The sequence below is a fragment of the Nycticebus coucang genome, chromosome 10, assembly GCF_027406575.1.
Source record: "Nycticebus coucang isolate mNycCou1 chromosome 10, mNycCou1.pri, whole genome shotgun sequence".
NCBI lineage: Eukaryota > Metazoa > Chordata > Mammalia > Primates > Lorisidae > Nycticebus > Nycticebus coucang.
The window spans coordinates 11,355,785-11,374,089 of NC_069789.1; the positions used below are offsets into that span (position 1 = coordinate 11,355,785).

Below are 18,305 nucleotides of genomic sequence, written 5' to 3' on the forward strand. Positions count from 1 at the left end.
GCCAAGATGACAGCTCATCTGTTCACAGTATCGTTTACTGAATATTTTAAGGCTACTGCAGAGACCTACTGCTCAAGAAACCAATTCCTTTAAAAATGTGACTGCTCACTACAATGTACCTGGTCACCTGAGAGCTCTGTCAGAGGTGCACAAGGAGAGAGATGTTGTTTCATGCTTGTTAGTATCCATTCTGCAGCCCTGTAGATCAAGGAGTAGTTTCTCCTTTCAAGTCTTATTATTTAAGAAATACATATGGTAAGTCTATAGCTGCCTTAGATAGTGACTCATCTGATGGATCTGGGCAGTCATTTGAAAAACTCCTGGAAAGGAATCACTATTCCAGATGCCATTAAGATATGATTCCTGGGAGACAGAATATCAACATGAATAGGAGTTGGGGTGAAGCTGATTCCAGCCCTCTTGGATAATTTTGAGGGGAAGTAACTACAGATGTGGTGGAAATAGCAAGTGAACTAAAATTGGAAGTGGAGCCTGAAGATGAGATTGAATTGCTGCAGTCACATCATGAAACATTAATGGATAAGGAGTTGCAAAACAAACACACACAAAAAAGGTTTCTTGAGACGAAATCTACTCCTGGTAAAGAGTCTGTGAACATTATTGAAATGACGAAAGACGCAGAATGTTAAATAACATAGTTGATGAAGCAGTCCAGGGTTTGAGAGGATTGACTCCAATTTTACAGGAAGTTCTGCTGTGGGTAAAATGCTGTCGAGCAGCATTGCATGCTACAAAGAAGTCTTTCATGAAAGGAAGAGTCACTTGATACAGCAAAGTTTGTTACTGTCTTATTTTAAGAAATTGCTACAGCCACCCCAACTTCTGCAACCACCATGATCAGCCAGCAGCCATCAACATCAAGACAAGATCCTCTACAACAAAAAGATTACAACTTGCTGAAGGCTCAGGTGATCCTTAGATTTTTTTTTTGCTAAAATAAATATTTTAGTATATTTTAAAATTAAGATATATATATATATATACACACACACACACACATACATATATGCATAGTGCTATTGCACACCTAATAGACTACAATGTGATGTAAATACAACTTTTTATATGTACTGGGAACCAAAAAATGTATGACTTTTTTTGTTTTGATGCTAGTATCTAACTCATAATGACTCATAATCTCCTAAGTATCCCTGTATAAGGAAAGAGGCTATTTGATACACATGAAGCATTGTCCTTTGAGGAGCCCAGGTTCATTAACGTTGAGTGACCTTTACTTCAGTACAGGTCTAACTGTACTATTCGGTTTTCTCATGAATAATGTTTGCTATTGCAAACACCAACTTGGTGTTTTGTTTTTAGAATCTATCAGTAGATAAAATACAGAAGACTTAATTATAGAACTGACTGAAAATGGTTAAAGACCCTGTTTGTGTAAGAGAGATGATGTGGATGTCAGCTGAAAGCATGGTGTACTCTTAAAGAAAAAGGAGGAATGACTCTGAGGGCAGAGACCAGTAGTTGAAAGGCAGAAGTTGACAGAGCCAGCAGGGTCTGAAAATCCTGTGGAGCCATCATGGGCCTAGAGGATGCAAATGTGCACTGCAGAGGATGAGTCTCAGACCTCGTAGTCTAATAGAATTTCCCCTGCTGGCTTTAGAAGCCCCTCAGGATAGGTGACAGCTTTATTTCTTCTCATTTCTGCCTTTCTGAATGGCAGATGTTTATTCTTATGTCTGTTCCCTTGTTTTATTATGGAAGCAAATAACTTATTTTCTAGTTTAGGAGGTTCACAGAGATAGAGGAATTTTGCCCCAGGATAGATCTTATCTGGAGTCTCATTCATGTGATTTAGCTGTTGAGATTTGGGACTTTTGAGCAGGCAATAGCTAATTGAGACTTTGATATTGTAATGGGTTGAGAGTTTGGGGGATGTTGTAATGGGGTGAATGTTGGGTGGAGTAATCTGTAGTAGGTTGAATGGTGACCCCCTAAATACTATGTCCACATCCTAATCCTTGGAATGTTAATGGCTTATTTGAAAATGGTATGTGAAGATAAACAATTATGTAGATTATTAGTTAAAATCTTGAGATAGGAATCTGGAGATAAAGAGATAATTTTTGATAATCTGGGGAGGACCTAAATCCAATGCCAAGTGTCCTTATCAGAGTTAAGGCAGGAAGAGATTTAACCCACACAAAGGAGGTGATACCGAGATTAAGGCAGAAATTAGACTGAAGCAGCTCCAAGGCAAGTAATGCAGAGAAGTCCCAGCAGTTACAAGAAGCAAGAAAAAAGGCAGGAATGGATCCGTCAACAAAGCCTCCCAAGGGAGCATGCTCTGGCAGTCTTGATTTTGTGTTTCTGGTCTGTAGAGTTAGGAGAGAAGAAATTTTTGTGGGTTGAAGACATCAAGTTCTATTGTTGTTTTCTTACAGCAGCTACAAAAAACGAATACAGTTAGATAACCAAAAATATGAACTTCTTTTTATATATATATATATATATATATATATATATATATATATTTTATTTTTATTAAACCATAGCTGTGTACATTAGTATGATCGTGGGGCACCATACACTTGGTTCATAGATTGTTTGACACATTTTCATCACATTAGTTAACATAGCTTTTGTAGCATTTTCTTAGTTATTTTGCAAACTTCTTCACCCTCGGAAGGATGTGCTGAACCAGATTGCCTCACAGCAGTAGTCGTCTAGCAAGTACCTCTCCCTCAAGTCCATTCCCACTGATAAAGGGTTGATCGTATAGCTGTGCAGTGAACTTCTTTACTATTAGCCATACAACTGCATTCACTGTCAACCCCAGTTTTCCCAGAAGGGATGAAAGCACGATCCATCCCATTAGGAACTCAGCATAATCGTTTAAAACTGTAATCACAATTTCTTGCTTAGGGATTATCCCTGCTCCTCCACCCACAGTTGTGGCCGAGCTCCCAGGGCCTTTGCATTAACTAGGAAAAAAGAACATTGAGGTGAGTAGGGATGCTCCAGACAAGGTTATGTTTTAGTGAGTCAGGGTTATTCTAACTAATCCTACTTCAGATGTCAACACGTCAGAAATGTCAAAGACCACTTTGAGTTTTTCTGATTAATGACTCAGAAAAGATAATATATAATAAATATATATAATAAACTTATTATGGTTTACTATAGTGAAAAGGTACAGATTAAAATCAGCAAAAGGTAGCCCAGTGTGGTGGCTCACACCTGTAATCCTAGCACTCTGGGAGGCTGAAGTGGGTGGATTGCATGAGCTCAGGAGCTTGAGACTAACCTGAGCAAGAATGAGACTCTGTCTCTACCCAAAGTAGAAAAACTAGACGGCCATAGTGGCACATCTATAGTCTTAGCTACTCAGTAGGCTGAGGCAAGAGGATTGCTTAAACCCAAGTGTTTGAGGTTGCTGTGAGCTATGACAGACACAGTACTCTATATAGGATGACAAAGTGAGACTCTTTTAAAAAAAAAAAGATTGCATTCATGATTGTGGTTTATTGTAGGAAGCAGATTGTGGTTTGATCTGTACCTTCATCGGCTGTCACTGTATAATTGGTATGATTTCGTTGACATTCTGGAGTTATTTCTTCGAGTTCATGAAGATTTCTTCATTCTTCAGCAGTGTGTACCAAGTTTATCATTCATCCTTTATTACTAGTTCATTCATTCTTTCTTTTTTTTTTTTATTTTTTATTTTTGCAGTTTTTGGCCGGGGCTGGGTTTGAACCCGCCGCTTCCGGCATATGGGGCCGGCGCTCTACCCCTTTGAGCCACAGGCACCACCCAGTTCATTCATTCTTCTACTAGGTATACATTGAACCCCTAAGTTTATGCTAGATGCTGCTCTAGGCACGGGGACCATAAGAATGAAAAAAAGCTGACAAACTCTTCTCCTTTGGGAAATTATATTGTAATGAGGAAGTAGACAATCACCAATACACATAATAAATTAAGAAGTGATATAGCATGTAAGAAACTAGTACATACTATGGAGGAAAAGGAAACAAGGGAGGGAAATACGGAGTAATGGTGGTAGTGATTTGAGAGACTTTGCAGTTTTAAATAGAATAGTTATGAAAGGTCTCATTGAAAACTTGAAATTGTAGCTAGCATTGAAGTGAAAGAGGTGAAGAAGCAAGCCTTTCAGATACTGCGGGGGAAGAATGGTGCTGGTAGAACAAATGGCTATTGAGAAGGCTGTGAGGAAGGAGCAGACTTCATATACTCTTTGAAGAGCTGAGTCCAGCAGGATTGGTGTGGGACAAGAGTAGTGTAGGATTGTTTAGATATTTCTAGATGGTATTAGGATATTGATTTTTATTCTGAGAAAGCCATTGGAAATATTTAGGCATTGTAGTGACATGGTCTGGTTTTCATTCTAATAGCATGTTGGCTACAGTGCTGATAAGAGACTATGGGTTGGAAGCAGAGAGATTATTAGGAGTAGATTGTGATAATCCAGGTACTTGGTGATAGTAGCTTGCACTAGGGTAGTACCGGTGGAGATAATGAAACACAAGCAGACCCTGGGTATCCTGTATATTTGGCTGTGGAGCCAACAGGATTGCCTGACAGAATGAATGTAAGGGATGAGAGAAAGAAGAAGTTGAAGATCATTGTAAGGTTTTTGGCCTGAGCAACTGAAAGGATGGTGGTGTCATTCACTATGATAGGGATGGTGGTGGGAGAAGCACGCTTTTCAAGGAAATGTAGGAATTATGTTTTGGACATGTCAAATTTGGTATTTCTGTTAGATACGTGAGCTTAAATTACCAATTAGATCTTTATGTTAAATAGGCATTTCTTGAGTTTAGAAAAGAAACCTAGGTTTGAGGTACAAATTTGGAAGCCTGTAAGTTTATAGCTTGTAGTTAGTATTCTAGTCTGCATGAATTCACCAACAGAAGGAATGTACCTAATGAAAAGAAGAGGTCTGAGGTTTGAGTCTTGGCAGGACCACTTTTAAAATAAGGGCTCAGAAGAAAAGGAAGAGACAGAGGAAAGGCAGCCACTGAAGAGGAAAATTAAATATTTATGATATGCTAGAAGCAAAGAGAAGAACATATTCTAAGGAGGAAGGAGTGATCAAACGTGTTGAATGTTTTTCGAGGTTCCTCTTCAGAGTAGTAAGACCATGTTTTGAAAGAAGGAAGAAGTGAGGTTGAGATAAACAGAGACAACAAAAGGAAAAGCTTCTGGATTTGAAAATCAGGACAAATCTGGGCTCAAATCTCAGTTCCGTAGCTTAACTAGGTAAGTTAACCTACCAGGGTTATTACATTTCAGCACACACACCAGGCAAGGAAGGTGGCCTGGGAAAGATTTGAAACCATCATCCTGAGGAATGGAAGAGTGACCCAAGTAGAGGTGAATGAGCAGACCTCAGAAGATTGAACCAAGGAGTGGACAGGGTATGGTAATGGTGCTAGTTAGTATGTTTATGTAATTTTTCACTTTAGATGTAGAATACAGAAGTGAGACAGTAGAACTTGTCCCAATCCAGGGAATTTATAGAGGCAGAAGAACGAATAGAATCTATAGTGATTACATCATGATAGAAGTCAAAGAAGTTTATGTAGCCCTCCATGTAAGTAATATTTGGAACAGGAGCATCAAAAACAAAGTATCAAATATAATACCTGAGAAAGGTTGTGGGTGGCGCCTGTGGCTCCAAGCAGTAGGGCACCAGCCCCATATGCCAGAGGTGGCGGGTTCAAACCCAGCCCCTGCTGAAAACTACAAAAGGAAAAAAAAAAAGAGAAAGGTGTACAGTATTCATAGATATTAGAACAATTATGTTTTCATTTTCTCCATGGAAGTAAAAAAAATCTTCAAAAGGAATAGAAATCCAGGAACAGTGAAAAGACTAGATGACAACTGGAGACTGGAAGACGTGTTAGAAGGCAGCAGCTGGGTCAGTGCCCAGGCTTTCCAGAAGGGAAAGTTAGAACCCAAAATTTAGAGCTTGATAAGTGTGATGTTTCTCCTCTGGGGGAAAAAATGTATAAATTGCTAACACATGGCTTGCAAAAACACTGAAAAAGTAAATAATGATCACACGATGAATCATTGTGGTTTAATTAAAAATAAATGTGCCATTGCACTAATCATCGGGGAAATCGCAATGAGATATCACCCCAATTAAAATGGGTTTTGTCAAAAAGACAAAAAATCCTGGATACTGACAAGGATGCAGAGAAAGGAAACTCTGGTATACTGTTGGTGGGAATATAATTTTTTTTTTTTATTAAATCATAGCTGTGTACATTAATGCGATCATGGGGCACTATACACTGGTTTTATTGAGTATTACCCTTAACAAATATGAAGTGACCATTCTTATCCTTCCTTATTTTTGTTGGTTTAAAGCCTATTGTATCTGGAAATAAAATTGCAACACCTGCTTTTTTCTGATTACCATTTGCCTGAAATACGGATGACCATCCTTTCACCCTGAGTCTATATTTATCTTTTAAGGTAAGATGCGACTCTTGTATGCAGCAAGTATCTGGCCTGAGTTTTTGTATCCAGTCAGCTAACCTGTGCCTCTTTAGAGGACAGTTTAAGGCATTCACATTAATGGAGAATATTGATAAGTCTGGTAAAATTTTGGGTATTGAGTTTTTCAAAAGTCCAGTGGACATTTTTAATCCTTTCGCCACTGTGGAAGTTGGAGTTTGATCAAAAGTTTCTGAGTGAGTTTACTTTTTTTTTTTTGCCTATAAAAATATTCTTTATTCCTGGGTATAAAATTAACATATATAAAAACATTATAACACATTATTATAATACATCTATTATATATCTATACTATATATATTACATAATGTACTATAGTATACATTTAGTTACATGTAACTATAAAAACATAGCTATATGAGTACAGTAGCAAGAATAAAGAGACAAAGTCAACAGACAAATGTTTCTGTCTAAGACTTTAAGTTAATAAAAGAAGACTGGAGTTAAACACAACTTTTGGCTATCAGTTATTTGGATATGTGCAGCCCCAAAATAACACCAGTTCAAACAGAAAAGGTGTCAGGTCCATTCAATGTACTATCTTCAGATTCCTCAAATTTCCTTAAATAATAATCTACTGTATAACTACTTTCTATATCCAAGTTCTTAGAATATAGTAGCTGTAACATCTCACGTAATGAAAGGCATTGTTCAGTTTCCTATGATAATCTTATACTTCTTGTCTAGTTATTTATACCACAGATGGCCAGATGACTTGGCAGTGTAATGTATGAGAAAATAAACTGCCTGCAGGTATTAAAAATGGCTTACTTCTCATAGAGATTCATTCTACTTAACCACAAAAGAAAGCCTATTAATTAGACTTTTGAATCCCATTAGGAAAAACAAATACCAATACTTAACTGCTCAAATATGACATGATAGAATATTGCTAACATAATTAGATTTTTAATAGTGTTAATGACTCTCTTTTTTTGAAAAAAGTCAGTTTATTTTTTGCAGGTCTAAGGAAAGAACAAAATAGATATGAATGAAATCCAAGTCTTTGAAGACATCAGAAAGGGAATTTTAGTCTTTTCTTGTAGACCATGGCTGCTCAAGTTAGCATACAATCATCTTAGCCCAATAAGGGTGCTTTTTAAAAAGTTGCAAAAATATCAAGGCAAGAAATGATGGAGAAAAGAAAATTAGATGTAATAATAGTAAGAGATGGGGTGACAGATTTTATGTGCCTCTCTTTTATTTGTTATCAAAAGTTTACCATGGTTCTTTTACTTAGTGGTCAGTTATCTATTGCTGGGCAAAAAAAATAAAATACCAGAAATTAGTGCCTTAAAACTATAACTCTGTATTTGCTCACAGTTCTGTAGGTTGGAAATCTGGGCTGAACTCAATTGAGAATTCCTTTTACTCCACTAGTGTTGTCTGGGCTCATTGGCGTATTCTCGGACAGTTTGTTGATCAGCTGGGGGCTGGCCGTTTCTAGGTGATCTCAGTCATGTGTCTGTTGGTGGTTGATATTGGCTCCTTGCTGGGCCTCTGTTTCCAAATGGCTTCTCATCTTCCAGTAGAGTACATCAGGCTTCTTTATGTGACAGTGAAAGTTTTCCAAGAAAGTCACAGCCTACACTGCAAAGCATTTTCAGGCTCAGGCGAGTTTACTTTTGTGGTAGAGGATTGGGCTGTTCATTATGGAGGATAGGTCTGAGAATATCCTGAAGAGCTGGTTTGGTTATGGCAAATTGCTTCAATATATGAATATCATTAAAGTATTTAATTTCTCCATCATAAATGAAACACAGTTTAGCTGGATACAGGATCCGGGGTTGAAAGTTATTTTGCTTTAGGAGATAATCACCCTCTTCTGGCTTGAAAAGTTTCAGCAGAGAGATCTGCAGTCATTCTAATATTCTTCCCTTTGTAGGTAATGGATTTCTTACATCTGGCTGCTTTCAGAATTTTCTCTTTCATATAACTTTAGTGAAGTTAATTATGATATGCCTTTAGTGAAGTTAATTATGATATGTCTTATTAGGATTGAGTCATGCTGGGGTTCTGAAACTGCTATCTGAATTTCAGAATCTCTTGGCATGTCTGGAAAATTCTCTTTCATGATTTCATGGAGAAGGGCCTCTGTGCCTTGTGAGGCCACTTCATCACTTTCAGGGATTCCAGTGAGGCGGATACTAGCCTTCTTCAAATTATCCCAGAGCTCTCTGAGAGAATGATCCATTTTTGCTCTCCATTTCTCTTCTTCTTTGAGAGTTTGGGAGCGTTCAAAGGCTTTGTTTTCAATGTCAGAAATCCTTTCTTCTGCTTGCTCCACTCTGTTACTGAGGGATTCTACTGTATTTTTCAGATCTTTGAGGGCTGCAAATTCTCGCTTCAGTGCGTCAAAATCTTTGGTGGTTTTGTCTTTAAATTCATTAAATTCTTGAGACCACTTTTGAATTTCTCCCCGAATTTCTAATTCTGACTTATGAATTACTGCTCGAACTTCTAATTCCAAATATTCCTCCATTCTATTAATCTTATTTGCAATCCAAATTCTGAATTCGATTTCTGACATCTCGGCCAGCTGTTTATGAATGGGATCTTCAGTTACATCTGCCATATCTTTCCTTGGGGAGCGGGGGTTGATCTAATCTGGTTATTCATGTTACCAGAGTTTTTCCGCTGATTACACCACATGATTGTTTTACCCCATTTGATTTTTCCTTTGGAGCTTTGTCGAGGACCCGTATAGTGCCAGCTTCTGATGGAGTCAGTCACTACGGACTTGGGGTAAAGATGGAGAAAATAATGTGAACAGAGTAAGAGAACCTAGTTAAGTACACAATAAGTTGTTTGAAGATGGGAGGTATTCTTGTGAAGTGGAAATAACTCTTAATGTTGAAGTTAGTTGTAGATGTGAACTCAGTACTGATTTTTTCACTTGCAGCTTGAGGAATTTAAGTTCTGTGAACCTCAGTTTCCTCATGTCAAAGGAAATAATAAAAGCTAACTTGCCCAGTTGGTACAGAGATTGAAGAGGAGTACACCTTTTGTGTCCTTAATAATGGAGTAGAGATGTTCTCTTTCTCTTCTTTGCTATCTCTTTCTCTTTGCCCCCTCAAATAGTGAGAGAAGCACATGAAGGGAGAATTAGATCACGTGCGGGAGAGGGTGAGTGATCAGTTGGAGAGGATTGGGAAAAGAAATATATGGAGCACTGTTCTGCCTCATAAGGGTCCTCAAAAAATTAAATTCCATTTTCCCTAATCTTCTTTCTATGAAATAAATAATTTTTTTTTTGAGACAGAATCTTGCTATTTTGCCCTTGGTAGAGTCCTGTGGCATCACAGCTCACAGCAACCTCAAACTCTTGGGCTTCAGTGATTCTCTTGGCTCAGCCTCCCAAGTAGCTGGGACTACAGGTGCCCACCACAATGCCTGGCTATTTTTTTGTTGCAGTTGTCATTATTGTTTTAGCTGGCCTGGACCAGGTTCAAACCTGCCAGCCTCAGTGTATGTGGCTGGTGCCTTAACCACGGGTACCAAGCCATAAATAATATTTTTAAGTTCTTAATTTAATATTTACCATGGATGATTATATGTGAATCTGTATTTCCAAAGCTGTCTCATGAAAAAAATCATCATATTATATATCCAAGCATTTCTAGAACTCTTCTTTTATAATTATGATCAACAAATGGAGTTTTAAAAAGCATCACATTGTTTTAGTCACTGAGTTTTATCACGGTTATTTTTAACTTTTTGTTTTGACACATTGCTTTTAACTGTAATTAAAAATTAGTGGCATCTGTGTTTACTTTTTAGCTTGTGCATACCTTATCTTCAAACCAGAAACTAATTAGTATGTGAAATACAGTACTATTAAATGTGCATTAATGGGAAAAATTTGATCAGATGTAGAATGTGGTAGAAAATATGTTTTAGTATATTAAAGATATGCACATGGTATTAATTCCAGTTCCATTCCTATAACAAAGAAATAATGTTCTTGCTTTTATCTCCTTAAATCTTTACTTGGCTCCTTTGATACATTCAGGCAGATTGCAGATTTTTTTAAAAAAGTATAGGATCTTGAAACTTACTAAGTTATTTAAAAAAATAATTACTATATATGATGGGGTTGTTTTAACAAAATAAAACAAAATACTCCATAGAAATACTATTCAAAGCACTAGAATATCATTTATGGCCCCAACTAATTTTAATACTTACTTTTCTTTAGTTATGGTATGGTTGACTGACTAGAGTACTTAACATTCTACACTAGAACAATAAATATCATCTCTTCTATTATCGTCTTTCTGACACCTATAAAGAAATACTTCTTTTCAAAATAAATAAATAAAGGCCGGGTGTGGTGGCTCACGCCTGTAATCCTAGCATTCTGGGAGGCTGAGGTGGGTGGATTGCTTGAGCTCACAAGTTTGAGACCAGCCTGAGCAAAAAGCGAGGCTCTGTCTCTACTAAAGATTAGAAAACTGATGCAAGAGGATCGCTTGAGCCTGATTTGGAGGTTACTGTGAGCTATGATGCCAAGGCACACTCTACCCAGCTTGAGACTCTGTCTCAAAAAAAAAAAAAAAAAAGAAAGATAGAAATATTTCTTTTGATTTACCCTCATGCTAGAGGCAGCTAACTTTTGTATAATTACTGTTAATTTTTTTTTACTTTTTTTATTGTTAAATCATAGCTGTGTACATTAGTGCAATCAAGGGGTACAATGTGCTGGTTTCATATATAATTTGAAATATTCTCATCAAACTGTTCAACGTAGCCTTTATGGCATTTTCTTAGTTAACTGTATGTAGACATTTGTATTCTGCCTTTAGTAAGTTTCGTCTGTACCCATTCTAAGATGCACTGTAGGTGTGGCCCCACCTATTACCCTCCCTCCACGCTAACCTCCCTCCTCCCTTCTCCTTCCTTGGCCCTTTCCTCATAGTTTTGTGCTATAGTTGGGTTATAGCCTTCATGTGAAAGCTATAATTTAGTTTCATGGTAGGGCTGAGTGCATTGGATACTTTTTCTTCCATTCCTGAGATACTTTGCTAAGAAGAATATGATCCAGGTCCATCCATGTAAACATGAAAGAGGCAAAGTCTCCATCTTTCTTTAAGGCTGCATAATATTCCATAGTATACATGTACCACAATTTGCTAGTCCGTTCGTGGGTCGATGGGCACTTGGGCTTCTTCCATGACTTAGCAATTGTGAATTGGGCTGCAATAAACATTCTGGTACAGATGTCTTTGTTATATTGTGATTTTTGGTCTTCTGGGTATAAACCTAGTAAAGGAATTACAGGGTCGAATGGCAGGTCTATTTTTATGTCTCTAAGTGTTCTCCAAACATCCTTCCAAAAGGAACGTATTAGTGTGCATATGACAATGGAGCTTTAATAGGAATTGCATTAAAATTATATGTTGCTTTGGGCGGTATAGACATTTTAACAATGTTGATTCTTCCTAGCCATGAGCGTGGTATGTTTTTCCATTTGTTAACATCTTCAGCTATTTCTTTTCTTAAAGTTTCATAGTTCTCTTTGTAGAGATCTTTCACATCCTTTGTTAGGTATACTCCCAAATATTTCATCTTCTTTGGCACTACTGTGAAAAGAATAGAGTCCTTGACTGTTTTTTCGGCTTGGTTATTGTTGGTATATATAAAGGCTGCAGATTTATGGGTGTTGATTTTGTAGCCTGAGACATTGCTGTATTTAATTACTGTTAATTTTATATCCCTGAACTGTCCTCCTTTTCCTGTTCCTGCTGCCCCCATTGCAGTCAAAGCCATCTTCCTTTCTCTCCTGGAGTACTGTAATCTCCTAATTTTTTCTGTCTTTCAAAGAAGAATGTGAGTAGACATTTCAAAACATAAATCAAATTGTGTTACCCATCACTTTCTCTATCTCCCACACCATCACATTAGGAAATTCAGACTCTTCCAGCAGTATGGCTTTTCCTTTATAACGTCATTTACAAAAGTTCATGACCTCTATTTTTTCCTTAACACCGCTTGTCAGAATTAGTAATTATTTATGTTGGGTATTTAGCCTGTGAATTCCATGAGCAAAAGAATCTTATCCTTTCTTATTAAACCACTTTATACATGCATGTTCTTACATTTAGTAGGTGTGCCTCAGTGATTTTACAGTTTAATGTGTGGGTTTGGTTCTGAATATCATGGAGTATCACAAGTTCAGTGCTTAATAATGTATTTCGCAGTCATGTACAGTGAACACGAACTGCCGTGTCCCCTTCTTCGCTTTTTCTTCCAGTAACACCAGTTGTCATCTGACTAACGAATGAAAGCTCCCTGAGAGCAAGGAGTTTTTCTGTTTTGTTCAGTGCCCTGTTCCTAATGTGTTGAACAGTACCCCAAACATTTGTTGCCTGTGTGTTAAAGGAATGAATGGATGAATGAACCTTCCCACCTGATATCTTAAAATTAATTTCCATGATAAACAGTTCAGATCAATAGACGTTTATTGAGTATCTGCTATATGTTAACCATTGTACTGTGTGTATAGAAATTAGTAAGTTCTGGTATCGTTTCTGTTTCTTATTTAATTCATATTAGAATATGTGCTATTATTCTACTTATTTAGGAGCTATAATGTGATATAGTAGTGGCTTTCAAACTGCGCACTGCAGATGGTCTGCACTGTAGTGATCTCAGGCTGTGTTTTGTTTCCCTGGTTTTACACACTGTGTTGTAAATTACAGTTTACTTTCTGTTTAAACATAATTGGTCTGATCCTCTTGGAATAGTTTGAGGATGTTAACTTCTTTGATAAGTCTGTTTCTCATTTATCTTCCAGGTCTAACTGAGGTCAAATGATTTTATAAAATGATGAACATATTGCAATGTTTTGCTCTTCACGTCTTTTTGTCTTATGATCTAATTTTGATTTGCTGACACTGTTAAGAAACTGATTCAGTAAGAGCTTTGTTTAGACTCTTGCTGGAATCAAAAACAGAAATGCTATGCTAGTTTTAGTAGTTTCCTTTCCTTTCTTCAAGATGGTGTGGTGTTGCTTTTGAAATATGAAACATTTTTTTCCAGGTCTTTATATATTGAAGAAAAAAATTTTTCGTTTGCTTTTAATATCAAAATAGGATTTATATACAAAATTGGACAGATATATTCTTTGCTTTTGGTTTGAAATACAGCCACATTTTAAAATTACCACCAAGAGTCTGAGAGTCATGACCTTTTTTTAAAGAAGCACATTAAATCTATACTCCTAGCTACTCAGGAGGCTGGGGCAGGAGGATTGCTTGAGCTCGGGAGTTCAAGGCTAGCCTGGGTAACAGAGAAAGACCCTTTCTCTAAATAATGATTTTAAACTAAAGAAACACCTTAAAAATACATAAGCAAAAGATGTATTTTTATACTCTATTACTTTTGATTTTAAAAATGTATTCTTGATAAATAAATACTACATATGTTTTCTTTAATGACTTTTTTTTTTTTTTTTTTTTTTGAGACAAGAGTCTCACTTTGTTGCCCTTGATAGAGAGCAGTGGCATCATAGCTCACAGCAACCTTAAACTCTTAGGCTCAATTGATTTTCTTGACTCAGCCTCCCAAATAGCTGGGACTATAGGTGCCCACCACAACTCCCGGCTATATTTAGAGACCAGGTCTCACTCTGGCTCAGGCTGATCTTGAATTTGTCAGGCAGTCCAGCGGCCTTGGCCTCCTAGAGTGAGCCACTGCACCTGGCCAATAGCTCATTTTTTAAAGTAGGAGACTTATAGATTCTGTGATCTTTATTAGGAATTTATATTCTTTATATCCCCTAAATAAAATTTATTGCAAACATGGAAATATTAATTACTTCATGCTGAAATATTAGCTGGTAAGGTATTCCCTTAGAGGGAAGAAGCTTATTATTTAATTTCCTGTGACTCTGATAATTCTTTGCTTGATTTTTGTATCATTACTGATATACTTTGATTAAGTATGATCGAATTTATATGACTTTAAACCTTATAGCCATGTGAATTAAATCAGTAATTTGATTTCTTTGGTTTTGGTGAAGGGAAGCTGAACAATAAAGGAAGCCTGCCACTGTGTTTTTTAAATCCTTTTCTGTCTGTGGATTTAACATCTGCTAATGTATTAAAGGTTTTTTTTCCTTTTATAGGATGAAGTGGCACACACTCTAACTGAAAGCAGAGTATTAAAGAACACTAGACATCCCTTTCTGACAGTAAGTGACTAGCGGATGAATAGTATAACATTTTAAAATTAAGGGAATTTTGTTATAGAAACTAAACTGTGAAAAATAACATTTATTTACATATGCCATTCTCTTTGTGGAAAGATCATAAGTCAAATTTCTTTGATATTATTGAAATATTTGGATTTTTACAGTATGTGTATATTTATAATCCCTTCCATTATATATTCTGTTACCTTTTTGAGACTTTTTGTACTTCCATGAATCTCATTGCCATTAAAAAAAAATAAAAATAAACCACAGAACTAATAGATTACCTGTGGCATATTAAGGAAACTATTGAGAAAATGCTAGAATTTTTAAAAGTTTCTTAATATTAATGGTAAAGATGTTATGTTTCTTTTGTTATTGGCTTATGATAAATATCTAAATGATCAGGCAGCTTTTGTTCAAATACAAAAGGAAGAAATTTTTATTATAACATATATATTTTATGAGACTCATTATAGAAATGAGACTTCTTTAAGAGATAGAGCACTATATTAAATTGAGGAATACTGAATATATTGGTGATAGGATAAGTCATGATGTGTTTCTTTCACTATATAAATTGTACACTATGATTTATATACGTATATATAATTAATTGTCTTGAAACAAACTGAGTTAGTCCTATTTTTATATTACATGTAATAGAGTGATAATTCGTAAAGTTTCTTTATGTTTCTGGTTCCAGTAATGTATATGGATATTAAAAATAATAGACTTTCAAAAGTGGAATACTTTAAAGTGTTAGGATTATATAAAGTAGACATTTTCAGAGTTATCACTAGATACTTAAACTTACTTTGTTACTTTTTGGTGTTTATTATCTAGCAAAAAGATAGCGTTTTGTTATCTTTCTATAACCTATAAAATTACATGAACCTACTTGGTTGGGTTGGGTCATACTAGGCACCCAGAATGCAAACATTGATACTGAAATTATATTAGAAACCTAAATAGGCTCGGCGCCTATAGTTGAAGACGCTAAGGTGCCAGCCACATAGTCCAGAGCTGGAGGGTTTGAACCCAGCCTGGGCCTGCCAAACAACAATGACAACTACAACCATAAAAAAAAAAAAAAGTTACCGGGTGTTGTGGCGGGCGCCTGTAGTCCCAGCTACTTGGGCAGCTGAGGCAAGAGAATCACTTAAGCCCAGGAATTGGAGGTTGCTGTGATCTGTGATGCCATCGCACTCTACTGGGGGCAACAGCTTGAGGCTCTGTCACAAAAAAAAAAGAAAGAAAGAAACATAAATAACTGTAACTGTATTCCTAGGGAACTTCAGGTAGAATAAGTTCTAGACTATACTTTAAGGTTGCATAGATTAGAACTTTGAAGACCAACACAGTTTCAAATAGATGGAACAAAAGATTGAGAAGTACTTATCAGAATTACTATGTTTACTTTTACTTAAAACATTCATTTTAATTTTTATTATAAAAATACCTGTTGCTGAGCTAAAGAAAATTTATGTTTCTCATAAACTCTTAGTTAAGCACTCTTGAGTAAATAGACTCTTAAGGAACAATAAAAGTTCATTTCATCAGTCATGCTTACTATTTCTAAATGTTCTATTTTTGGTACCATTATAATGATAAGAATGTAGGATTATAATATAACATTTTTTCTTTTTCATTTCAAGTCCTTGAAGTATTCCTTCCAGACAAAAGACCGTTTGTGTTTTGTGATGGAATATGTTAATGGTGGAGAGGTGAGTCAAGAAGTACAGCAAGCATTTGGATGGTAGTGCTTTCATTATTTTAAAAACATTACTTAAAAATACAAGTTATGAGGTGGCGCCTGTGGCTCAGTGAGTAGGGCGCTGGCCCCATATACCGAGGGTGGTGGGTTCAAACCCAGCCCCAGCCAAACTGCAACAAAAACAAACAAACAAAAATAACAAGTTATGATATAGCAGTTCTCCATTTCTTGATAGGGCTTTGTGTAGTTCTTTCTACTCTTGAGTAGATGGGAACAGAATAATTTCTAATGATATCTAATGATTATTTTTATGTAATTCTAAATATGGAAAAGCATACTCATATTCTCCTTTTTCTTGTATGTTTAAATGTAAAAAGTTTTACTACAAGTATGATTTTTTTTTTTTTTTTGAGTCTCACTATGTTGCCCTTGATAGAGTGCTGTGGTGTCACAGCTCACAGCAATCTCAAACTCCTGGGCTTAAGTGATTTACTTGCCTCAGCCTCCCAAGTAGCTGAGACCACAGGCACTCGGCACAACACCTGACTTTTTTTTTTGCAGTTTTAGTCAGGGCGGGCTTGAACCTGCCACCCCCTGTATATGGGGCCGTCACTCCACTCCTTGAGCCACAGGTGCCACCCCTGGCTATTTTTTTATTTTGTTGCAGTTGTCATTGTTGTTTAGCTGGCCCGGGCCAGGTTTGAACCCACCAGTCTCCATGTATGTAGCTGGCGCCATGACCACTGTGCTACAAGTGGTGAGCCTACAAGTATGATTTTTGAAGTCATATTTTTAAATTTTGAAAACCACAAATATATTTACTATGTTTTACAAAGTTCTTAAGTAGGCTTTCTTTGACACTTGTGAAAAGTTATTTTACCCATTTTAAATTCAATTGAACAATAGTCCATAGGTAGTTTTGAAATAAATCATTTTAGGAGTAGATTTCACTTATTTCTTTATTCCTTACCCTTCCCTTTCCTCATTTTTATTTAAAATTAGTTTGAGAGAAAAGTGAAATTTGCTAGAATAGTGAACTAGACAACATATTTGACATTGTGGGCTTTCTGAAATGAATTTATTAAATAGGGGCTTACATCTCATAGACTAAAATATTATTTTCCAAAATAAATAAATACCTGCTATAGAATTATTTTTTTCTTTAAAGTTATCTCCCTTGTAAAAATTAGGTGATTGCCATACTTTACCCATTTATTTAGTGAACACATTTCAATGCCTAGGCTGTGTTATCCTTGCTATGAAGGAGTATATTATTTCTTTTACAAGTGTATTATAAATTAGAATGAGTAATGAAAGACCTAGGTGCTAATAAATTTATAGAAGGACAATGCTTTATGGATGACACGGTATTTAGAATCGGTTAATAATATTTCTCTGCTTGAAATATCTTCTTAAAATATAGAGAGGATTGGGTGGCGCCTGTGGCTCAAAGGAGTTGGTGGTCAGCCCCGTATACCGGAGGTGGTGGGTTCAAACCCAAGCCCAGCCAAAAACTGCAAACAAACAAATAAAGATATAGAGAGGATGATGTAACCAGAATCACTGGCAGATGAACACAGGGCCAGAAGAATTTGTAGTTAAATAGTAACAATGTAGGCATGTAGAACTCGACTCTTGTAGTCAAATGTCTAAGAAACCATGAAGAAGATGGATGTTGTGAAACTGAAAGCTTGGTACATTATAATGACCAATTAATTGGATGTCAGTAGAAACAAAAAACTTTGATTTTTGGTTAGAATTAGAGAGACTTAACAGATAACACTGAAGTTGGAAAGAACATGTTGAAGGTAAGATTATAAACTTGATTTTGAGGATTTTTTTCCCCCAAGGTTCTAAGGAAATAAGTGT

The 18,305-nt window shown here is 36.2% G+C and overlaps 1 protein-coding gene across 5 annotated transcripts in view; it reads left to right on the plus strand.

The window, feature by feature from the left end:
- Positions 1–18,305, plus strand: part of AKT3 (AKT serine/threonine kinase 3) — a 404,883-nt gene that overhangs the window by 216,159 nt on the left and 170,419 nt on the right. For all 5 annotated transcript variants that reach the window (XR_008382960.1, XM_053604360.1, XM_053604362.1 and 2 more), the window contains exons 7-8: positions 14,654–14,719; positions 16,378–16,446. Coding sequence is in view for 4 of the 5 variants with exons in the window: in XM_053604360.1 (XP_053460335.1) it covers positions 14,654–14,719; positions 16,378–16,446 (135 nt within the window). In the remaining variant the exon portion in view is untranslated. The remainder of the gene's footprint in view (positions 1–14,653; positions 14,720–16,377; positions 16,447–18,305) is intronic.